Source organism: Psammomys obesus, unplaced genomic scaffold (genome assembly GCF_907164565.1).
Source record: "Psammomys obesus unplaced genomic scaffold, mPsaObe1.curated_primary_1811, whole genome shotgun sequence".
In the NCBI taxonomy this organism is placed as follows: domain Eukaryota; kingdom Metazoa; phylum Chordata; class Mammalia; order Rodentia; family Muridae; genus Psammomys; species Psammomys obesus.
In genome coordinates this window covers 276,728-301,987 of record NW_026596256.1, presented here as the reverse complement: position 1 = coordinate 301,987, position 25,260 = coordinate 276,728, and the positions used below count along the sequence as shown (strand labels likewise).

At 40.2% G+C, this 25,260-nt stretch overlaps 1 protein-coding gene across 2 annotated transcripts; it reads left to right on the top strand.

Annotated features, from left to right (window-relative positions):
• The first annotated feature begins 12,473 nt into the window (after nt 1–12,473).
• Nucleotides 12,474–24,678, top strand: Pcdh18 (protocadherin 18). Of its 2 annotated transcripts, none has more exons than XM_055596901.1 (4): nt 12,474–15,376; nt 16,068–16,153; nt 16,239–16,402; nt 22,709–24,678. In XM_055596901.1, exons 1-4 carry the CDS (start codon nt 12,890–12,892, stop codon nt 23,374–23,376), a joined length of 3,405 nt encoding a protein of 1,134 aa, XP_055452876.1. In that variant the 5' UTR covers nt 12,474–12,889; the 3' UTR covers nt 23,377–24,678. The 2 variants fall into 2 exon arrangements, with proteins under 2 accessions (XP_055452876.1, XP_055452875.1); XM_055596900.1 differs by having other exon boundaries at nt 16,065–16,153.
• The last annotated feature ends 582 nt before the right edge of the window (nt 24,679–25,260 follow it).

Below are 25,260 nucleotides of genomic sequence, written 5' to 3'. Positions count from 1 at the left end.
GCTACGTGTTCTGCTTACCTGAAAATTACTCCATATTTTTCTTTTTTTGTACACAGTTAAAGATTGTATAGGATATAAAATCTGACCTGGAGGCAAGTAAGTAGCAAATGTAACTATTATTAAGGAAATATGTTAGAAATATGTAGATGTGATCATGAATGCTGTGGCATGTTAGAAAATACAATTCTCCAGTCCAGATCTTGTGTTAAGCCATATTACTCCTTCAACTTCTATTTCCAGAGATTTCTGGGTTGGGATCCCTTTCTTAGAAAGCCACCCTTCCACTTGAAGGTCTGAGGACTTTCCTTCCAGATGAAGGACCAGGGAGCATTGTCAAGAAAGCAGCACAATGCAGCCCTTGGCTGTGGCTGCCTGGCCAGGGCTTTCGGAGTTAATTGTGTGAATGGTAATGAGACAGAGATGCAACAGATGCTCAAAATCCCACCAACAAATTCCTCCAACAGAAACTTCAGGGGCATCTTGGAGATGAGGATGGACCCACCCATAGTCTCAACCTACCTACTAAACCTATTGTTTTATAAAAGGCCTATTAGAGTAACTCTGTTACTCTAATAGGCCTTTAGAGTATGTTTGTTGTTTTCTGCAAAGACTTTACGGCATTGGGATTCCCCCCCCCCCACTGTACTAGAGGAACATAAGATCAGATCCTTCATGAGGAAACATTAGCACTGCAGCAGTCAGAGGGAGAGATTATTGTTCACTCTGCTGTACGTGTACTATACTGGATACGAATCATTACATATACTTGAAACTCTTAACTGAAGTTGCCCATGTTACACAGGCTTACGGGACCATAAGGTTTTGATTATGATTTTAAGGAAGTATTTTCGTCCTTACAGAAAGATTACAACAGCAAATTTAGGAGTTTCATCAAAAATAATTTTGCATTCCAGTTACTTAGCCCACCATTCAAGAAGCTGAAGTGGGAGGTTATGTAAGTTCTCAGCCAGTGAGATTGTCTGAAATGTAAATAAATTAAAAAACACATTTAGAACTTAAGGTTATTATAAGTTTTTGTCTCAAAAAAAAAAAGAAAGGAAAGAAAGAAAAGTAAAGTATTTGATTCTCTGGAACATCTCAACCAACTATCTTCTGTTCAGACTTGTGGTAGTCTCATCTGAGTTGTTGTTCAGAAAATAGTAATGCTGTGTTAAATATGTCAGACTAGAAAGGCCCGGGTGCTATGTTAAAGGAAATGAGAGGATCATAATGGACAATAGCAGATCTGAAGCAATGGTGGGCACGAAGAGGTACATGGCAGTGCCGTCCATTGGGCGTTCCAGACATCTCCAGGAAGATAACAGTGGGTGCAAAACTCTAGGAAACTGATTATATGTTGTCTGTTTTCATTACCAAGGATGCATACAGATGCTGCTCAGGAATGTTGTAGGAAATATCAGACCCGACTGTAGTGTTAGAAAACAGGGCTCATGTAAATGGTCGCTGCAATGTGGCGATTTGTCCTACTTGCAAAGTCCCAGAAGGGATCCTCCCTATCTCTATTAAGGTTAAACAAAAGCTGTTATGGTTAGAGGATTCCAGCAGAGATGGCCACTAAGACATAGTTTATAGGCAATCGAAAGTCTTTATCCCATCTAGCTGGAACTACTCAGGTATTGGGAGACCCATGTCCAAGGATCCAGAGCACGGATTTGTGAAGGCAAATACATGTCTTGGCATCTTGTTTGGAAACTGGGGAGACGGGTGGGGAAAGCTTCCTGAAAGCAAGCCGTTTAAGAGAAGGTAAAATAAAGTTAGTTGGGGTGTGGTCTGCAGGCATGCAGTTTAGCACACAAGCTAGCTAGGTAGTTTGACATGCGATGCAGAGAAGATTTGGGTAATTTCCCCTGGGGCTTTTCATCCAGGAGATCAAATTCTAGTCAAGCCTAAAACGGCCTCAGCAAGAATTCAAGATGGAGGAACCTCTGTACTGACTTGCTCTGTCACATTATGGTCTCACTTTTGTTCACCCATTTTGATTCATGTAGATAGAAAATCAGTTAGTTATGTTGCGATTTATGGGTTCATCGTGGAGTTCCTTTTATCATTACCCCTTAGTTTTACAGACTTTAGATAAACACAAGCTTTACAAGTGTATATCATCCTTATCTATTTATATGCTGGCTGTGTAGGCACAGGATTATTCTGTGTATAAAGAGCTAAGAGTCTATGGTAAATAAAAACTGTATCCTTTTTCAAAACAATGCAGTATGTGCTTCTGCCTTACTGAGAAGTCAGATATGGAAGCATGCAGGAACAATATGCAAATCCAAGTAGGCGCTTTACCCTGGGATCTCTTTCTGCATAGTAATCAAAGCCCAATCCTAGTAGAGACCTCCTGAATTTAAAACATGATTGTACAACAAAACAGAAAGAACCACAGAAAACAGTATAGGCTGATTGTAAGAACATTCACTGTTGCTGAAAATCAGATTTCTATAAATTTAAACCTACATAGAAAGATTTCTTGAATGAATTTTATTAGTGTGTTTTATGAACTGCTTGGGGACAAAAGAAAAATCACTTTGAAATTTGTTCTTATATTGTTTTTTTCTGTTCTAAAAGAATATTTTAAAACAGAAATGGTAGCCATTGGTTTAAGAGAAATCAGTATTGAGAGTTATAAGGTTTGCAAATAATATTGTACTATTTCATTTCTAAATACACTTTAGAATCACGGAAATTCTATGTTCAATATATTTTCTCCAATTTTAAGATTTAACATGTTTCTTCCAATTTTCAGAAGGTTATTTTGTAATCATATTTTGGGTGCTGAGTCCAAAGCTTCTGTCTGATCATTACAGAGCATATTTGCTTGCCTTAATTAAACCACAGCCTTCTCAACAATGTTTTCTGTCGTTCATCTAGTAGAGTTTGTAGACAAGTCTGTCAAAGCACGATGTCCCTTTAGAAAGGAAAGAACTTGGGATACTCAGGAGTTCTGTTCATGTCTTCCTCCCGAGTCTAGGATGTAGTGCTTTATTCAAATATAAAGAGAAGAACTTATGACTCTAAAGAGCATTGATGGAATGCTGAGGCAACATCAAAGAGTTGGGAGGTGGAAAGTCCTTCTCTTTGATCTCTTGTCCCTATCAAGGCATGGGATTTTGCCACCCCTGTGTCAATCCTTTGATAGCCTCTGCTTTGGAATGCTTCTGATTAGAACATAAACAAGTACTCTTTTCTCAGTCTCCCAGGGACTTTTCTCATGGATCCAATAAGTTAAAGCCAACTCAGAGGTAATTCTTTCTGGATGAGTCAGGGAGATGTTATGTATGAAGTCATCATACCCAAGACAATTGAGATATTTAAAGCTGGTTAAAAACCACAAATGTAATTTCTGATTCTTTAGATTACCTTCACCTGTGCCAAAAAATAGCATCAATCAATCCTGCAGCATCAGAATCTATCATGTTCCAAAGTACTATCCTAAGCACACTGTGTCAATGAATTTCTGGTTGCTGGTTTCCTATACATGCTTCATTTTTTTTTTCCTTGTGGTTGCAAATAGGGATCGCTTGGGAAAATATGTACTTCTAAATTTAAGGACCTGAATCCAGATTCCCAGGACCCACAGACAAAGTCAAAGCTTAATCATAATAAGTTAGAAAAATTCTGAGGAATACACATGAGATCAACTGCTAGTCCCTATATGCAGCCACACAAACATATTTGTGCACCTGTATCCACACTTCTAAACATACGAACATGCATTTGCATCACACACTTAAAAATAAAAGGAAGAAACTATCACCTCAGTGTGTTAATATTCTTTTCTCCAGAGCTGCACAGTTTTGAAAAAGGAGGAGATTTTAAAGGTTAGAGTAGATGGTTTCTCATTATTTGATAAACAAGTCATTGCACACATATAGATTTTGGAGGCAGATTGGACATAGGAATGCAATATTTATTAAATTATAGCACTGTGAAAATTAACTTAAATACTATGAGTTTTGGTTCATTTACGCACAAATATTTCTAAGAGTAACATGGTCAGCGTAAGCTGGTCATTGTTCAACAGTACCAAGTGTGCTCTCTTTTAACTTGCTAACTGAACTTCTGTGTTTCAGCTCTTTGTACTGCGAGAGAAGGCATTCCTACATGGCAGAGCAAAACGCATTTGCTCTGCATCAGTCACAACTCCGTGCTCATTGCTTATCGAACAGAAACGTGACACAGTTCTGTCCACTGAGTTTTCACCGGTAACCAGTTGGAAGCTTCTAAAAAATACTCTACTTGATGAAAGATCTACTATCCCTTGTGTTACTCTATATGAAATCTGAACAAAGTAATGTTTCTTATAGCTATAGAGCTGACCTCATGTCATGAAGAAACAAATACTAGGATAAACCAGCGTGTAGTCAGCAGCAGCAGGAAAATGGGAGACACCCCATTCATGATAGCATCACTGATGCTGTTTACCCAGGTCTGAAAATGTTTTAGCTTTTATTTTTATATCAGTGACATCAAATAAAAAGTCCACTATTAAATCTTTTGCCCACATTCTATTATTTATCTCTTACTTGTTTTTAATAATTATAAACATTTCATTTCAAATATTATAGACAGAAATAAAGGATACATATGATATATATATATATAATCTTCACTTGAACATAATGTTTTACAGCAATTGTCAACTTATCATTTTATTACACATATAAGAGCTATATTTCATTGTTAGATAAGATATTGCTATTTTTAGGTGATTTTTTAAAATAATCTGTTAAATAAACCATTTTATTTCTATTTTATTTTTATAATTTTTTATTTTTTTATATCAATCACAGGTTATTTACTTTGTATCCCAGCCATATCCCCCTCCCTCATGCCCACCCTCCCTCCCTCATCTCCTCCCTGCCTTTTTCCAAGTCCACTGATAGGGGAGGTCTTCCTCCCCTTCCATCTGACCCTAGCTTATCAAGTATCTTCAGGACTGGCTGCCATGTCCTCCTCTGTGGTCTAGTATGGCTGCTCCTCCCTTGGGGGGAGGAGGTCACAGAGCCGGCCATTAAGTTCATGTCAGAAATACTTCCTGTTCCCCTTACAAGGGCACCCACTTGGATACAGACTTACCATGGGCTACATCCCAGCAGGGGTTCTAGGTTATATCCATTCATGGTCCTTGGTTGGAGAAACAGTCTCAGAAAAGACCCCTGTGCCCAGATATATTTGGTCCTTGTGGAGCTCCTGTCCTCTCCAGGTCATATTAGCTCCCCCTTCTTTCATATGATTCCCTGCACTCTGCCCAAGGTTTGGTTGAATCTCAGCATCTGCTTTGATACACTGCTAGGTAAAGTCTTTCAGAGGCCTTTTATGGTAGGCTCCTGTCCTGTTGCGATAAACCATTTTCTTACATTTTAAAATATACATATTTGTTAAAATGTTTTATATCATTTGAACAGCATTTTTAAAAATGCTTTATGACTTATCTGAGAATCTGCTTGAGATTAAACTACTCTGGATAGGCAATATCTGGTATAATTGGCTCATTTATCATAATTAAATTAATATACCCAAATATGAAAGAAAATGAACTCAGTGACAATGAGAGAGTTATAATGCTCACATAGATGGCAGCCCATTGTGTGCCCTACTGGAAAAAGTCATTATTTTATTAAAGCTTTAGATTCTCTTCTCAGCTCTGTTCCCTTTGAAGTACTGCATACATATAAACGCATAAACACATACATGCGCAAATGTCTTTTAACAGTGTGGCTACGCTCTGTCACGTGTGAGTGTGTGTTTACACAACGTCAGAGCACTGTAATGTGCTAAGCTATCGTCTTAGGACACCACCACTATAAATGATGACCTCTGTTAATCAAAGAGGCCTCCCTGAGTTCACGGGTATAATTCCGATACATGTGACATTTGTATGTGTACACCATTGCTCTCCCTTGTGAGTGTCAAAGGGCTAAGCATCTGTATTAATTCCAGAAATTAGTTTCATAGCTAGGGATCTGCTCCATTTACAGTCCGTTAATCATTGGTTGCCTTGATTTAATGAAATCTTAATTGTTCCTAATGGAAGCTGTTTTTGAAAAGATGTCGTCAAGTTTATCTTTCTCATAAAAAATAAAGTTCTTATAATTTAATAATTCTGTTTTTAACTATACTGCAAATTTCTAGAATAAACGTCCGTAAAAGAAACCTACATAGTGATTGATAACCAGCAAGTGACTAATTTTGCACAAATACCAAGAAAACAAGCAACTGGCTCCTGGTGTTGCCAACGATATGAGTAAATTTAATAATAGTGATATTTTTTCATTGAATAATTAATACTGATATTCAATAATACATATTAAGTTCATAATTATATTAAAAATCTCTGTGCTAGATGGTTTATTCTAATTTAATGCACCCTGAAAAAAAAATAAATGTCTTGATTTTTATTATTTAAGAGAATGTGCAAAGTTCTCCTTTATAATCTTTGAACTTTTATCTTGAGAATAGTCAGTAGTCTATGAGGAATAAAATGCCCGAAGATGAAATGCTCAAATGCGTAGGCAAATACAACATTCATGAAGGTGCATCCAGGAAGAGTTTTTCTAAACTGGATTTCAACAGAGAAGCACAGACAGTACACTTTCTGCCATTCTCCCACTTGTTCACTTCACTTACTCCTGAACAAGACGTGCTTGGGTATAAAAAGAAACAATGGAAAATTTACTATCTCACCCAATAAAAGAATGGTCAAGGATGAAGATATGTTGACAATGAGTAAAAATAACAGCATAAGAAAGTGTGTAACCTCCACATACCTGTCAGATACAATGCACAGCCTGAAAATCATAAATATGTTTGTGTGTGTGTATATGTGTGCATAATACCTATATACAAATAGGCGATGACACCTGAAATATTTTGCTCTCAGAATTTACTATCTAAAAATAGCTAGATCTCTTTTTTTCAAAAACAGTTTCCTGTAAATAAAAATTATATACACTAAAATGGATAAACAGGGCGATATCTGGTATAAGACATTGAATCCAAATGGAAGCTTAATTTCCCTCCTCACTATGAAACTAATCAGAGAGAACTTTCTTATATCAATTCTACTTATTGTTCTTGAATTAATGATGTCTAATTCCAGGTCCATCTTACAGTAATTGTCTCCATGTGACAATTTTCTGTACATTCCCTAGAGGAGTGGTCTCACAGCCGTAGACTTAATTACCATCATGTTAGAATGCTTACCAGTGCTAAAAATAGATGATTCACAGTGATGCATCTCTGGTCTCTGACTTCCATGTGCATGGGAACCACTCAAAACTCTTACTAAGAGGCACAGTGTGTTTAAGTGGTGTTAGTTGTTGCCTGCGATCCTGTATTGTCTGCAAAGTAATATAGGCAGCTCTGGATGCTGCTCTGGAGATCATCATCATTGACTGCCCAATTTTGATTTTAAGATGGAGACTCTCTTCACTCAAGGTCTTCTCAGCTGAAACTATAGCAATTATTTAGGCTGAGGTTATTGCTTCAGGTAATGCCTGTGAAAGTATGGGTTTAGGAAGCCAGGTATGGTGGTGTGCACCTTTAATTCCAGCACTGGGAAGCAGAAGCAGGTGGCTTTTTTGACTTGGAGGCCATCACAAACTTCATAGCAAGAGCCAGGGCTACATAGAGAAACAATGTCTCAAAAAGCAGAAAACAAAACAAAACAGGGGCAGATTTATGGTTATTAATCCTAATATCAACCTTGCTAAATCTTGTTGACCTAAGACCTAGACTTAGTCTCACATTCTGACTAAGATTCTAGCATGGGCTCATTGTCTATTCTCCCTATCTCTGGGTGTACCTGTGTTAGTCTCCTCATTTTGATCTCCAATTCATAACCTGCTTGTTTTGGAAAACCAGAGTCATAAAATGAATAGCAGCTCACCTAGATGTCTCTCATTTGGACAGAGAAGATTATCTTTTGCCAAACTTTAAGCCACCTGCTGGAATTTGGCATGGTCCTCTTGGCAGGACATCCCAAATACTGATTGCCCATGCAGACACAATTAACCTAGCACCTGTCCCTCCAGTCAGTAGATTCCAGCTCTTTCTGGATCTTGGCTCCTGCTGCCTCCTAAACAGCCTTGTCTCCAGGTGTGTAGCTGTTCTGTGGCCCTTAGCCCATTTTGTTTTGATCAGAGTTTACCAAAGTCTCTTGCTAGTCCACAAGTCAAAATTCTAGATAGACTCTCATTTTTATCTCTTAACTTGGTTTGATGAATGTATGACAATGGGAAGAGAATACTGTTTACTCAGTTTTTACTATTATATTCTTGACTGGATTAGTATAAGGACTCCAGGGAGAGCAATATAGAGAGATGTTATATGGTTGGCAAAAGGAATGTTAATACATTTTAAAATAAAAGTTATATTTGACAAATTTCTATTTTTCCTTGCCACTGACAAGGCATCATATCAAATTATGATTTTATATACATATACTTTACATCAAGGGAGAACAGGCACATACCAGGTTTATATCTGATATAATATTGATAAAAATCCAATACTATTAATTTTAGTATTAGTTGTATTTGTATGCATGATCAATCTGGTATACTTGTTAGATAGTATGACATTTCCTGCAATGAAAATATAGCCTTTCAAGATCTTCATAGTTCCATATGTCAAGTATTGTCTACTATGCTTCATAGTTGGCTTTCTCAAAGCCAGCTGGAGAGAGCTTCAACTTCCCAGCCTAAAATGCCTGAAAAGAACCAAGGGTTAGACATATATATTTCTTTTCCTTCAACAAGTTTTATGCATAAATATTCAGAAAGTCTAAGAAAATGCCTTTTGCCATGTGATTTCTCTGGCCTGGCCTTCATGCATTTACCAATCGAGATACATGCAAGATTTTTTTTTCTTGTAGAGATTTATTACCACAACTACCTCTAAAAGATCACATAGACTCACTAAAGTTAGGTAGGCTTCTCAAAATTCTACAGCTTTCAGTTGGCAGAACCTGTAATCATGCCTGGGCAGGGCTCTTCTATCAAGCTCTTTCTTTTAATCAACCTTGGAGTACTGACTGGCTTTCCTTAACTTCACTAGTCTTTGTCTGATAAAGTTTTTTTTTTCCCTTCCTAATTTCCCAAGATAGATTATAGAGTAATTATTGTGGCTTATTATGCCCATATGGTGTCATTGAGGGCGATTTCATAACAAATATCAGGGGAGGGGAGAATAAAATGTTATCTCGAGAAAAGAACAAAGTATGTGGCTTTTTTTTTTGTATTTTGGTGGTAAAAAAGATGTGATATGGTGCATTGCAAGTGAATATTTGTTACTCCAACATTCTAACTGCTTTTAAATTTTCATATGTTGTTAGAAAATAATAACTGATGTTTACAAAATTTACCTCTGCACTTCGTAAATCCAGCTTTACTTTTACATCCCAACACCAAAACAGACCTTTTCATTTAATATGGAGGCATTTATGCTATAGAGGTGAGGCCTTGCTTCCCTCACTCTTTTGTAGGAAGGAAAATGTTAAATAATTATAAAAATACTCAGGCAGAGATAGCTAACTTTTTCTTTAAAAAGGAATCAAAAGAGGTGACACAGGAACATGTTAACACAAGTAACATGTTAACACAAGTTGACATGCGTGTACACAACATGTACGTACACAGGTGTAATCACACACATATGCACCTATGCACATGTTTTCACACTTGTGAATATATAAAGAAGTGAGTTCTAGCAGCCCATGGTCAAGGACTGCTTAAAAGATGCTTGCCCACATCCTCCCTCAGGAGTATCCTGGGAGGCAGGGTTTTTGTTTGTGTTTTTATTTGTTTGTCTGTTTGTATTTTCTTTTTAGTGACAAGAAATAATGAACTTTTGATTTGTTAGAATTAATAAAACATATAAAGGAAACATTTCTTCTTTCTTTTTTTTTCTTTCTGCTTTTAGACCAAGCCTCATTACATAGCTCTCACTGGAGGAATTTACAATGCAGATGAGGCTGCAGTTGAACTCATAGAGTTTAACCTTCTTCCCAAGGGCCTAGTTTAAAGGGGTGAGCTACCTTGTTCACAGGTCCTTGATTCTACCCAAAATATAATAAAAGGGCATGGCGGGGGGGGGTGAAGGGTAGGGAATAATACATGAACAAGTGATATGTAAACCATCCAGAAAGACATTAGCCTCTGAAATGAAGTTATATTTGGTTTCCATACTGTTACAAACAAAAGGAGCCATACTGCATGAGATGATTCCAAGATCATTAAAGTCATAGTCACAGAAACATAGTCTTGATGGCTACATATCACCTGGCAATTTCTGCTCAATATCTTGGAGAATGACATTGAAGTCATTTATATGATATTTAAGTGCAAGCACACTGTGAGAAGAAGGAAAATATCTAAAGCATGGTGTTCTAAGCAAATGGAAGGCATATCTTGTAAATTAAGGTGACCAAAACTAGGGCATGAGTTGTGGGGATATGCTTATCACATTCATAAAGAAAACTCTCCTCAAAGTAGTGGACACAGATTACTTTGGAATTCTCCCCCAACTTTGAAGAGTCACTAATTCCTTTCTTTGCTCCTTTGGCTTTTACAGAGGGGTACTCTAAAGCCTGAACTGATATAATTATTGGTTCAGATTGTTAGCTATCTGGGCCAGATGGCTGTGGGTTTCTAAAGTCCCAGTTGCTTGTGTTATTTTTCCTGAGTTTGTCTATGGGGTCTGAGGATCAGCAACTTGAAAGGGTTGCAAACTTGTAAAATGGCGTCATTCATGGGGGCCTAGTGTTCCTCAGTGTGACCTGGCACTAAACACATTCATTACAGGCATTCTTATTCTGCACAATCTGCCACACAGCACTGGTTTCAGGAAGGGGGAACAGACAATGGCTTATAAAATGCTTTTGAATGCCTAAAATGAAGGAGAGTACATTCTGGAACTCTTCTGATTTCTTCTCTGAGAAGCATGTTCTCAGTGACTTTAACCGAGTTCTGCTGAGAGAAAGCAAAGTGGAAAAATTGGAAAATGACTTTTTTTTAAATGTGTTTCTGGGGGGCAAAATAGAGTGGGAGAAAATAAATGGAAAATAAGTTACCGGGAGATTCTGTGAAGCAGGGAATATGGAAGTAGCTGAAGACAGCTGAGGAATAATGCAAAAGGTGGGGGAGGGTGAGCAAGAATGGAGCCACAGTGATAAACTTAAAAGGAGCCGCAGAGCAGAAGGAACATCATAAATAATCATATTTTCAAATAAGAATACCATATCAACTCTGTGACCTGGATACAGCACCAACCTCCTGAGATATTTCCAGCACTCTGATGCACACAAAAAATGCAATTTTCAGCTCAGGCATTTTATTTCTCAGTGTAAACAACCTTTGGGTTTTTAAAATACATATCTGGAAAGTGTTTTCATAAATAATGTATATATTATAAAAATTTGACTTGTAAACTATTGAGTCCTTGTCCCTTCAGTACTCATTGTGAAAACTCACTGTGGATAGATAGCACTCTTTTGGTAGAATTCGCTAGGCGAAAGATACCAATTTTACCCAAGCTATCAATTTTGCCCAAGCTGAACAGGATTTTTTTTTTTTTTTCTTAAGTGCAAAAAAAAAAAAAAAAAAAAAGTATCTGGAACAATTTTGCTCAAACTAAAGAAAGGGCTGAAATAAGGTAGAATTCCTTTGTTAATTAGGTCCAAACTCTGAGGTGTTCCTTTAAATCTTGCTAATTAAGAGAAATCAGGAGTGCAAGATAGGCCCCTTTCTTATCTTCAAAGAGTAAAGATGAAAGAAAACAGAAAATGAAACCTCTCCACTTGGGCTATTCTTTAAAACAGAGCTCCAGGAAAATCGGCTTGTGTGCTCCTTGGAGGAGACCTGGAGGGGGGAGGGGAAGGTGCATAATTAGAAGCAAGTTTTCCCATTTTATTAAATTCCTCCACCGCCAAAATACACTGGAGGTATTTTAAGTGAAACCAGCACTTAAAGACCCCTAAAAAGCAAGATGATTACATGTTTGTGGCAGAAGAAAAGGCCAATTAGGAAAACAAGAACTATTTAATGTGCCATATAAAAACAAGCCTCCAGAAGTTGATTTAAAGTTTTTTTTTTTCTTCTTCTTCTTCTTCTTCTTTTCTTTCTCCCTCCTTCTCTCGCTGTCTTTTCCCCCTCTTTCCTGATGTAATTTGTCTTTCCTTTGTCGCGGCACGCTTGGAGAAAGTGGATGGAGATGGAGGAGGGGCGGGGAGGGCTGAACCCCACCCCCGGCCGCGCTCCCGCGTCCCCAGCGGGTCGCCAACCCGCGCCCGCCACCCTCCCGCTCCCACCCTCCACGCGCGCCCTCCCAAGCTCCGGTGACTCCAGCAGCTTCGGATTTGGAAGCTCGCTGATTGGCTGGAAGCGATTCAACACACGCCAGGCAAAGAGCTTTGTCTGAGTTGAACTGAAGTTGTAGAGATTTTCAGACTGGAGTCAGCAATCACGGGTGTTTAGTCTGCAGCCGAGCAGAGAAGGGGAAAAGAGATAGAAAGAAAGAAAAACAAATCGAGGATCGCCCGGGGGAAAAGACACACCGCAGACTGCTCCACACCCTGGGATAGATGGGGACGGAGTCCACGCGGGGAGCGAGGCCGAGGTGACACCGCTCCCAGCCAGGAGGACCGGCGGCCACCCCCGCCGGGAGGGGACTTCGCGCTCCGGTCTGGAAGTCGCCACACGGTGTGTATGAACAACTGAAGTTTGCGAGCTGTTAATTGCTGTGTGATTAAGAGTCGCTTTCAAGTCGCTGAGACCCGATGTGGCTTAGGGCTCGGAGTGGCGGGGAGGGAGTTGAGGGGATTGCCGGGCTCTTCTAACTCGCCCCGGGAAGGGGATCTTGCCACTGACCAATGCACCAAATGAATACTAACATGCACTTTAGATTCGCGCTTGCACTTCTGATGGCGTTTTTCAGCCACGACGTCCTGGGTAAGAATCTGAAGTACAGGATTTATGAGGAGCAGAGGGTCGGATCGGTAATTGCTAGACTATCCGAAGACGTGGCTGATGTTTTATTAAAGCTGCCGAACCCTTCTGCCGTTCGTTTTCGAGCGATGCCACGGGGGAATTCTCCTCTCCTGGTCGTAAATGAGAATACCGGAGAAATCAGCATAGGGGCTAAAATCGACCGCGAGCAACTGTGCCAAAAAAACTTGAACTGTTCGATAGAGTTTGATGTGCTCACTCTGCCGACCGAGCACTTGCAGCTGTTCCATATCGAAGTGGACGTGCTGGACATTAATGACAATTCCCCTCAGTTCTCAAGACCCGTCATTCCCATTGAGATATCGGAGAGCGCCGCAGTGGGGACTCGCATCCCGCTGGACAGTGCGTTCGATCCAGATGTCGGTGAAAATTCCCTCCACACCTACTCGCTCTCTGCTAATGATTATTTCAGTATCGAAGTGCGGACCCGGACCGACGGGGCCAAGTATGCTGAACTCATAGTGGTGAAAGAGTTGGATCGAGAGCTGAAGGCGAGCTACGAGCTCCAGCTCACGGCCTCCGACATGGGAGTGCCGCAGAGGTCTGGTTCCTCCATCCTGAAAATCAGCATCTCGGATTCCAACGACAACAGCCCTGCCTTTGAGCAGCCCTCTTACACGATACAACTCTTAGAAAACTCCCCCGTTGGAACCTTGCTCCTTGATCTAAATGCCACAGATCCAGATGAGGGCGCTAATGGGAAAATTGTGTATTCTTTCAGCAGTCATGTGTCTCCCAAAATTATAGAGACTTTTAAGATCGACTCAGAAAGAGGACACTTGACTCTGTTCAAGCCAGTGGATTATGAAATCACCAAGTCCTATGAGATAGACGTTCAAGCCCAAGATTTGGGTCCCAATTCCATTCCTGCTCATTGTAAAATCATAATTAAGGTTGTGGATGTCAATGACAATAAGCCTGAAATTAGTATAAACCTCATGTCCCCTGGAAAAGAAGAGATATCTTATGTTTTTGAAGGGGATCCCATTGATACATTTGTTGCCATCGTCAGGGTTCAAGACAAGGATTCTGGGCTGAACGGGGAAATAATCTGTAAACTTCATGGGCATGGACATTTTAAACTTCAGAAGACATATGAAAACAACTATTTAATCTTGACCAATGCCACTCTGGATAGAGAAAAGAGATCTGAGTACAGTTTGACTGTAATTGCTGAGGACAAGGGAACACCCAGCCTCTCTTCAGTGAGGCATTTTACTGTTCAAATCAACGACATAAACGACAACCCACCTCGCTTCCAGAGGAGCCGATATGAATTTGTCATCTCAGAGAATAACTCGCCAGGGGCGTATATCACCACAGTTACCGCCGTGGACCCAGATCTTGGTGAAAATGGACATGTGACATACACCATTCTGGAGAGTTTTGTCTTGGGAAGTTCCATTACCACATATGTAACCATTGACCCATCTAATGGTGCCATCTATGCCCTCAGGATCTTTGACCACGAAGAAGTGAGTCAGATCACTTTTGTGGTGGAGGCCAGGGATGGAGGGAGTCAGAAACAACTTGTAAGCAACACCACAGTTGTGCTAACTATCATTGATGAGAACGACAACATCCCTGTGGTTATCGGGCCTGCAATGCACAATAATACTGCAGAAATCTCCATCCCCAAAGGAGCTGAAAGTGGCTTTCATGTCACAAGAATAAGGGCAATTGACAGAGACTCTGGTGCAAATGCTGAACTCAGCTGCTCCATAGTAGCTGGTAATGAGGAGAACATCTTCATCATAGATCCAAGGTCATGTGACATTCATACCAATGTCAGCATGGAATCCATTCCCTCTACCGAATGGGCGCTATCAGTTATCATCCAGGACAAGGGCAGTCCTCCTCTGTATACTAAAGTCCTTCTGAGATGCATGGTCTTTGACTATGCAGAATCTGTGACAAGCACAGCCATGACCTCTGTCAGCCATGCGTCCTTGGATGTGTCCATGATCATAATCATTTCCTTGGGAGCGATTTGTGCAGTGTTGCTGGTTATTATGGTACTCTTTGCAACGAGATGTAACCGAGAAAAGAAAGACACCAGGTCCTACAACTGCCGGGTGGCAGAATCCACTTACCAGCATCACCCGAAAAGGCCATCCAGGCAGATTCACAAAGGAGACATTACCCTGGTGCCCACCATCAACGGCACTCTGCCCATCCGATCTCACCACAGATCCTCTCCATCTTCCTCTCCTACCTTGGAGAGGGGGCAAATGGGCAGCCGCCAGAGTCACAACAGCCACCAGTCCCTCAACAGTTTGGTGACCATCTCATCAAACCACGTGCCAGAGAATTTCTCATTAGAACTCACCCACGCCACTCCTGCTGTTGAGGTAAGATCACAAACTACAGCGCCTGGTACAGCCAGCTGTTAGTGCTCATAGACTGGGCAGTGATCACACCTTTACGGCTGTCATTGATAAGTGACTTTCCAGCTCCACTCCAGTCACAATGAATACCTATTCTATGTGATGTCAGTGAATAAACATGAAGCTCACATGGGATTGTCTAGTCAGAGTCCTTGCATGTCTCAGAGCAAGATGCTGGGAAGGAAAATAACTAAAGGGACCCACTTATTCCCATTGTTAAAATCTCTCCTGAAAAGTCAACATCCTGGGCTTTCAGAATCTTATTCCGTGCATGCTGTCTCTGTAAAACTTTGTGCAGTATTCTGGCATTGTTGTAACTAGTTGGGCTAACACAATTCTGATTTTAATATATTTTTTACGTCTGTCCATTTTATCTAAACTGTAAAGAAAGACGGCTATTTTAAATGAAGTCTTTCAAGAATGAACAATTCAGTGTTCTGGATGAGCCAGCTCTTCCTGCAATCTATTTTAACTGTGTTTGGAGGCTGGCTATGCTTTCTGCACCACCTAGCATATGTAAATCACTGACATACAGAAATTGTGTGTTTAGCATGTAATAACAGGCCACTCCTTTTCCTTCCTTCATGCACATGAATGCTTGAGGGGCTTTTCTTTTCTGTTCGGAAATCAGTTCTGTCTCTTTGGTTTCCAGCAGGTCTCCCAGCTTCTCTCCATGCTTCATCAGGGGCAATACCAGCCAAGGCCAAGTTTTCGAGGAAACAAATATTCCAGGAGCTATAGGTATGAATTGTCCTTGTGTGAGCTATTGTGTCTCAGGTAACTTAAAACACCAAATAATAAAATTGTGTGTTTTCTTCACTGCTAGATATGCCCTTCAAGACATGGATAAATTTAGCTTGAAAGACAGTGGCCGTGGAGACAGCGAAGCAGGGGACAGCGATTATGATTTGGGGAGAGATTCTCCAATAGACAGGCTGCTGGGGGAAGGATTCAGCGATCTCTTTCTCACAGATGGAAGAATTCCAGCAGGTAAGAGGGAAATGACAGCTAAATCTTTATTTCCGCAGCTGCCACACTACCCAGACGATGGGCAGCTTCTCTCACCCTGATCTCTCTGCTGTCTTCATCCTTTGCACTGAAAACAGGTGTAATCTGTACACTATTAGCAGCAAACAAGTGTGAGGCATTTTTAAATCTCCTTCCCCAAATCCACAATCATCAGCAATTGGTAGAGAGGAAACAAGTATGAAGGCTGAATAGGGGAAGGGAGGGAGGGGGTAGAGAAGAAAACCAAGCCACTACCCTCCTTCTTCTGTCCTACCCAGCAATGCCACAGGGCACTCCCGAGCAGCTCCAGAAAATTACTAGGTGGCTGTTTGTGTTCGTGAGGAGCAGAGAACTGGACTATAATTTGGAGGATGCATTTCCTGTGATGGGAACCAACTCACAAAATCAGAGACTAAAATACCCTGGGAAGGGGTATACTTTAAGCACTAAAAATAGGCCAAGGAATGTACCTTTGTAGGTGGTGAATGGAGCATATTTCATGCCACCTTTCATTTTGAGTCTGTACAGCAACGAAGGAGGAAAACAAACCCAGAGGGGGAGTCATAAAGCACAGAGCCAGGTGGGGGAAATTCTATTAGGTTTTGAACCAATTTTTGTCTTAGTGACTCTTGCCTCTAATTATGCCTAGGAACTCTGATCCAACTGAGCAAGTATTGAGAACATCCGTAGCAGCCCTGTTGCTAAGGGCTGTAGTAAGAAATCAGCCCTTAGGAATGCAGGAGTGTTTCCCTGACTGTCCGTCTATCTAAATTCATTGACTCTCAAGCAAATGACTGTCACTGAGGCTTTGCCACTTTAGCTATAGTGGTGGCTGTTGACATTATATGCATGTTAGTGACTAACTTCTTAACATTTTAAGAACATTGATGTCAGGTTCATTGGAGTCAGTTGTGGTGGTAGCGGTGACATGCATGTTCAAATATGTTCTCAGATTTGAAAACTGGAAGCTTATCAAGGTAACAGCAATGTGCCCCAGGCAGACAGGCAGGCAGGCTGTGTCTGGTGAGGATGAGATGGTGGTATCAGACCCAATTTCCATACCATTAACCACTAATCTACAACTTATATAAAGTAACAAGTGCTTTGTTTGTAAAATAAATTGCCTAGCTTGTTTGTTATAAACCCCTCCCCCCTCGAAGCTCATGTGCATATGTGTTTGCCCTTGTGTGCCCAGGTAGGGGCAGGAGGTGGTGGATGTCTTTCTCCGCTCTCTTTGCTTTGTTGCCTTGAAAGGAGACCTTTTCTTCAGAAGCTCTGGATACAGCTAGCTGGTTGGGTAGCAAGCTTCCAGTATGACTTTCTCTGCCCCCCCCCCTAATGACAGGGTTATAGGCACCAGCAGCCATATCTGGCTTGTACATGGGTGCTGGAGAGTAAAACTCAGATCCTCATGCCCTCAGCCACTGAGCCATCTCCCTAGACCCGTATTTGCTTTTATATCCTGAAGACATAGTCACCACTCTGAAACCAGTAAGTGTTGCTTGTTCACTTGTGCAATACTTTATCTCTGACTGGATAAATGTATAGGAAGGCTGTCTAGTTGTATTGAGGCCTACAGTGTGCATGTTCGCACAGTCGCCCTGGAATCTATTTTTTTTTTCAATTCATAGATTCTTTAGGCCAATCTGAAGACAAATTTCTGAAATACCTAAGGAAACATATATGCCCCAAGACACCATGCTCAAAAACAATTAGTTTTGTCATTCTGGCTAATATAATGAAGCTGGTTGAATTTCTATGATTCTGTGCTATGATGCTGACAGAGCCCTACACTAGAATTGCAGAATTTTCCAGGTTAGGTTATTTTATAAACAGAAGCACATGGGCATAACATCAGTATTACAACAGATCTTTCAAAACACATTAGGTTGGTTGATTGGAATTTTAATTTATCATGAAAATAAAGTGGAGAATAGAAAATAGACTCTTCTAGAAAAATAACCTTGCCATTTGTGGATCTAAAAACATTTGAGGTCTCTTTAAACTCCAAAGTCATATAATTTGTATAGTTAACTTTTAATGTTTTGTTCATGGATTCATTTGTGCATTCATTCGTTCATTTATTCACTCATTTACTACTTACAATCGTGGGAACTGAACCCAGAGCACACCAAAAATCAAAACTTTGCTTTGTGTTTCTGCAGTGATTCTCATCTCTCTGTGTGTGTATGTGTTTTAAAGCAGTTATTTTTTCCTCCCCTGTATTTGCAAAGTTACCATCTTCCTATGTGTTCATGTCAGTAGAATTATTTAGTGCCTGAACCAAGTAATGATTTATAATAGCATTAATAAACATTAGAGTATAAAGAGACTGAGTTAACTGTACGTAGGCAAAGATAAACCCTAGAAAACAGTGAATCTTGCCTATAAAGTGCCTTTATTTTCATCAATTTTATAAAGTTATTCAAAATTATAGGGTGTGTGTGTGTGTGTGTGTGTGTGTGTGGTGCAGTGTGTGTGGGCACATGCATTTTTCTAACCAATTAGGTTATAAGAGGCAATTCCTGCCTCAATTACTTCCTGCCTCCACGTGGGGCTAGGCCATTCTCAAGCAGAGCACTTAAATGAGCAGTGATTGGTGATGATGCCATTATGTCCATGTTTTGCTGGCACAGATTGCAATGAATATTGAGTGTCTGCAGAGATCTTTTAATCATAAGCATCGCTGGGGTGACACTGTGTCGATATCCTAGATTCCTATTCATTCTGGCAACTTCTGCAGGCTCATTAGGGTGTAAAACTTGTGCTTCGCAGAAGTATCTACCCAGGAAATACTATGAGTAGAGAAAAATGTTCGTCCACATCTGAATCTTATTAACAGTGATCAGCACAAATTTCTAACGTATGTATATTTTTAGTCCTAAGTGTCTTGTTCCAACTGTTTTCTGCATTGATTTGTGAACAAATATAGATTGTGTTGCACTGTATGGCTTGCCAAAAGGGCCATTTCTGGTCATTCATTCTTCTAATACCCACACAAATGTAGGGCTTTTTTTTTTTTTTTTAAAATCGAGCAGCTGAACAAACTTGCATTTTTATCTGTTGACTCACATTTGTCAGCGCTTTCCTTTTTTTCTCGTTCAACTTTGAACTCCTACACTAAGCATGCATATTCAAAGCCTCCATGTTTCCAGTGTATGATGCTGCACATAGATAGTGTGTAAAGGTTCCCATACCTACTCTTACCTACCTTTCCTACAGATTGGGTCTGTTCCACTTGTCATCATTTTTCATCTGTGAGTACTTCAAATACTTACTTTTCATTCTACTCTAGGTTTTCCTGGTAGGTTTCTTCGCTGGCTCCTGGCCTTGCTCACGTGGGTGGTGTACACTGTGGTCACCATAGTTTCTGGAGGATAAGTAATTATCCCTTTCTGTACCGTACCAATGGGCAGGCTCATACTTCTTGTCTCTTGACTCTTTCTACATTCATAGCTTTACTTCCTGTTGGTTTCACAACCTTTCCAGAACATTTTAACTTACTTTTTTTTTTTTTTAACTCAAGGTCAATCCCTGACTCTCGTTGCTCAGCAACACCGACCACTTCTATTATCTTTGTATTCAAAGTCCAATAAAATGCATTCTCAGCCTGTTCTCAATTTTGCCAGATTTGAATCCTTTGCAACAGGCAAAGAGGCTTCTCTTCCTACAAAACACCAATGCTTTGTGCACACTGACCTTCCTACACCAACAAAAAGCCTTTTCTTCATGTTGTGTACCTAATACCTGTTTCTTCCACTCCTCTGTATTTTGAGGTATCAGCATTAGCATCCACTTTATTTTCTGTTTCTTAGCATTTCCTGAGCATCACCTGCCACTTTACCTAGGTGTCTCTGATAGCATTTGTTATGTTTGGCTTACAAGTCAATTTTCAGGGCTGGAGAGATGGCTCAGTGGTTAAGAGCGCTCTTCCAAATGGACCCGGGTTCAATTCCCAGCACCCACATGGCAGCTCACAACCGTCTGTAATGCCAGTACCAAGAGATCTGACACTTTCACACTAAAGCGCATAAAATAAAAATTAAAAAAAAAAGAAGTCATTTTTCACTTAGGCACTGCAATGGCCTGTATTTGATGGGACCTTCAAGGCCAGCTGACTAGTCACTCCATGGCCAGATTGTTCTGGGGGATACCTTGTCTCCACTATCCAAGGCTGGGGTTACCACACTCACCTGCCAAGCCCATGGGTTCTGAGAATCTTAAATCCAATCGTAGCACTTCTTCCTCAAGTGTTTTAACCAGTGAGCATCTTTCCAGCTTTTCTTTACATTTAAGTTAACTAATTTATTCTACAAGTAAATTCTCACCTATATGTTGTACTTTAAATGTTGTACTTTAAATGCCATTCACTGTTTAACAATCATTCCTGAGATGTTTGTGTTAGTCACCTGGGACTGTTATCTTGCTGCTTACATGCTCAATGTATTCAGGTTATAAGAAAAGTTGCATACGGTCAAGATCCTTAGAATCCCACTTTATATTTGTCCCCATTAAAGGAAATCAAAGCCAAATAAGACAGTGCAACAAAGAAGTCCATCCCAAGCCTAAAGCCATAGAGTTGAGGGCCAGAAAAAAAAAAAAAAGTGCTGTTCTCTTCTCTTTGATCAGGATGGAGGCAGACAATATACACAGGCCTCATTTTCATGTTTAGAGACCTAGTAGACAAAGTAAGAGTTTGTGGTGGGGGCATTATCACTGTGATCCTTTTCTGTTGAGAAAAGCTAGGTGCTGATTTTAAGATATAATAGTTGCTTTTCAACCCCCTTTGCTATTTTCACCACTACGTAAATTAAAACAGGGTTGTCAAGTACTTCCACATAGCATAATACATAAAGCTTCGTCACCTAAACCTTTGTTTTTATTGAAATCACCGTTTGCTCAGATGAATCTTTCTTTACAGCATGATGACAAAGGTTCCCCGCCTTGATTCTCTCTTACACTTTTCCCTGGTGTTTTCTCCTGCTTTTAAGTTTCAGAACCTTCTCTTACAGAAGTTGGTCTCACTTTTGTTTCTTTGTTAGCTTTTCATATTCCCCCTTTCTACAAAGAATGGTGGTCCAGAGAGAGCTAACATGGAGGTCAGTGATAGAATGGTGTGACTTCCATACAGTGGTGACCGCAGCATGTGGAGAAGCCACAGAGCACATAGTAGGTGATTTGATTCCCCTAGCAATCAGTGTGGCATGCAATAATGTTAACAGTGACAAAGCTGGAGCTCTGTTCCCAGCAACTGCGTCTATGAAATCAGTGCTGAACATATCCCTATGGCTAGCATCAGTCCTGGTTTCTTCAGATGCAAGAGTTTCTTTGCATTTTCTGAAATCACGTCCTTTGTCTTACAATGAAATGCTATTGAAAAGACCAAGTGTTCTTTGAAACAAGTCATTATTCTATGGAATACATGCCATATCTTTGCAAAGCTCAGCTTTTATGAATCTAGCAACTCTATATACTGAATTTAGAGATTTCCCCCTCTTTATTTTTCTGCTTTTCTCATTTGTAGTGTTTTCTATGAATGTGACCACTCACATTCCACCAGAGAACTGGAATATATGGGAGAATGAAAGAATGTACTTTTCGTATTCTCCAGTTTTTAAAGACTTTCCCATTTATTGAATATTAATGGATTTTAAACCCTAGATGTAGACATTATAACAGGACAACTTAGAATACTTAAAGTACTAATTAGGAGCACCTTGCATTGCTAGTTTAATGGCCAGTAAATAATGTATAAAACTCGTAAGAAAGACTGATAAGCACAATAACTGGAGTGCTGATGTTTTCAGAACCTCCAATTCAATAAAAAGCAGGTACAGAGGCCTTATTATCAAGAAAGTTGGTGAAAAATACAGCAGCTGCCTGGTGTTATTAAAAACCAAAGAGCTCACCCTCAGCTCAGTTGCCTGCTGTTGTCATTGTACAGTTTATATTCATCTTCTGTTTTATCACTCAAGTCTTAATGTTTTTTTGGCTTTGTTTATGTATAAATATGAATCTGATTTCCTATATTCACAGTACACTACTCAAAATGATTATTCCTTTCCCTTAAATAAATGGAGGAATATAGCAGCAAGCATGATACCTGGTCCATAAGGCCAACATTCAAGTGAAAACTGAAGCCATCATTTATCTAAGGTGTCTAATAAGAGCTTAGCATCCTGACAATAGAATAAAAGCTCTTTTTAACCTAAGAGTACGACACTTTCTGTTGCTTTGGAGGATGCCATGTCTAATAACGGACCCCCTCCCTGCTTTGTTTGCTCTCAGCAATGAGGCTCTGCACAGAGGAATGCAGGGTCCTGGGCCACTCTGACCAGTGCTGGATGCCGCCGCTGCCCTCCCCGTCTTCTGACTACAGAAGCAACATGTTCATCCCGGGGGAAGAGTTCCCAGCTCAGCCTCAGCAGCAGCACTCACACCAGGGCCTTGATGATGACAGCCAGTCTGCAGAATCTGGGGAGAAAAAAAAGAGCTTTTCTACCTTTGGGAAGGACTCCCCCAGCGATGAGGACTCGGGGGACTCCAGCACATCGTCTCTGCTATCAGAAATGAGCAGTGTGTTCCAGCGCCTCCTCCCTGCATCCCTAGACACCTATTCTGAATGCAGCGAAGTGGACCGGTCCAACTCCCTGGAACGTCGGAAGGGTCCCGCGCAGGCCAAAACTGGGGGATACCCACAAGGGGTGGCGGCTTGGGCAGCCAGCACACATTTTCAGAATCCCACCAGCAGCACTGGGACCCCTGTGGGGACTCACTCCAGTGTGCAGCCTTCTTCCAAGTGGCTGCCAGCCATGGAGGAGATCCCTGAAAACTACGAGGAGGATGATTTTGACAATGTGCTCAACCATCTTGGCGATGGAAAACACGAACTCATGGATGCCAGCGAGCTGGTGGCTGAGATCAACAAACTGCTTCAAGATGTCCGCCAGAGTTAGAAGACTTAGCTGAGCCTTTGGGTTTCCATGTGTGTGGAATTAGGGGACAGGGAAACACCCCTCAAAAAACTGGCGTCGCCAAATAGTTGCATTTATCATAAATGTGTCTGTGTATATTGAATATTAAATACTGTATTTTCGTATGTATACGATGCAAGTGTGATTATTTTAATCTGTATTTTAAAAATACATTTGTACCTTATATTTATGTGTAATTTAACAAACAAATTTTATTTTTTTACTCCCATAACAAACATGTTTTTCCTAGTCATGCAGAAACTAGCCACTGTTTGAATCTGTATCCTTTTCAACCAAAGGTACTGCTTAGATTAGTTAAGTTGGGGCAGAATTATACTGTAAGAACAAACCCACTAATGTGTTATGTAACTCTTAGTTTTATTGAGCAATACAACCTCCTTTTCAATATTTGCAAAAAATAAAAATAAATAAATAAATAATTGAGCATCCTTGGAAACATTAAACAATTGTATGATTACTATTTTCACTGCTTTCTGTTCGCTATGACAGATCACTTCTTACAGCAAAGTGGAGGAACAAAGTAAACCTGTTTTAGACCTAGAAGTATCCTGAGGTGGTTATGAGAAGACGATGACCTGTGAATTCTTCATAGCAATGATGTGTTAGACCATGCCACCTGGCAGAGGCTCCTGGAAATACAGGCCACCATCCTGGCTTGATCCGGAGAATATTTTTCTAATACCAAAACATCTACTTATAATTAAGCTAAACAGTGAACCTGATTTGATCCTGGCCGTATGAAATGTGATCTACTGAAGTGGAATCTGTTCTCTAAATGAATAATAACATTATCTACTCTACCAGCATGGAGTGTTCATAGGCAAAGACAGATAAGTCAGTACTTCACTCCCCTAGGGTAGTAAACATGATTGATCTGAAACTCCTATGTGACTCTCCCCCTCTTTGCTCATAATACTTGAACATTTGTATTGACTGCATTGTCTTTTTGGGGGGCTATAATTATTCACTTTTAGGTTTTGTCTCTTGTGCATGCTTTCACAGTTTTGCTTGTATTTTTAGCCTATGAACATTTATAAAATCACAGTTTTTGTTACTGCAATTTTATTCGATTTATCGTGTGACAAATGAAAACTTTATTTATTGTGCTGTTATCTTCTGTGTGGAATGCCTTGGTAAGTGAGATCCTTATTATAACTATTATCATTTATGTCTAAGCTTCTATGAATGTTATTTCTATTAATACACTATCTTGATTGTAATCTCCAGAAAATTTTACTGTCAGTGAAAATAAAAGAAAAATTAAAGCAAAGCTAAGAAGCTGTCTGTAAGTCACCCTGCTCTGATGTGTTTAGACGCTTTGCATGCTCAAAACTCTCCCTGAGGGGAGATTCTGGGTTGGGCATCAAATGACAGATAGGGAACAGCCAAATGGCATGACAACAACAAAAACACACTGGAATGGGAATGAGTCAGACCTTTTATGGGAATGAAAATAATTGCCTAGATTTCTTCTGTATTATACCACCTAAATGTATTTGGTCGTATATTAACAGCTTAAATATTGCTCAAGTTACAAAAAACTTACTCAGAATATGTCATGCGAAGTTGATAAGGAAGAAAAGATGTTAGCCATACAAGCTTTCTAAGAGGCTAAAATATTAAACTGATAAGAACAGATAGTACACCTAATCGTAGCCCAAAGATTGTTCGAATAGACTGGACCTACACATATGTAGCCCCCTACCCATATGTAGCCAATGTGCAGCTTGCTCATCATGTGGGTCCCTTAACAATGGGAGTAGGGGCTGTCTCTGTCGTCTGCCTCTGGATCCCTTTCTTCTAGCTGGGCTGCCGTGTCTGACATCAGTGGGAGAAGCTGCACTT

Excerpts from the sequence above, each read along its gene's own strand:
- Pcdh18 (XM_055596900.1), top strand. The coding sequence starts at position 12,890 with ATGCACCAAATGAATACTAACATGCACTTTAGATTCGCGCTTGCACTT. Across the intron at positions 15,377-16,064 it reads ACGCCACTCCTGCTGTTGAG|CAGGTCTCCCAGCTTCTCTC; the intron begins GTAAGATCACAA and ends TTTGGTTTCCAG. Across the intron at positions 16,154-16,238 it reads AAATATTCCAGGAGCTATAG|ATATGCCCTTCAAGACATGG; the intron begins GTATGAATTGTC and ends CTTCACTGCTAG.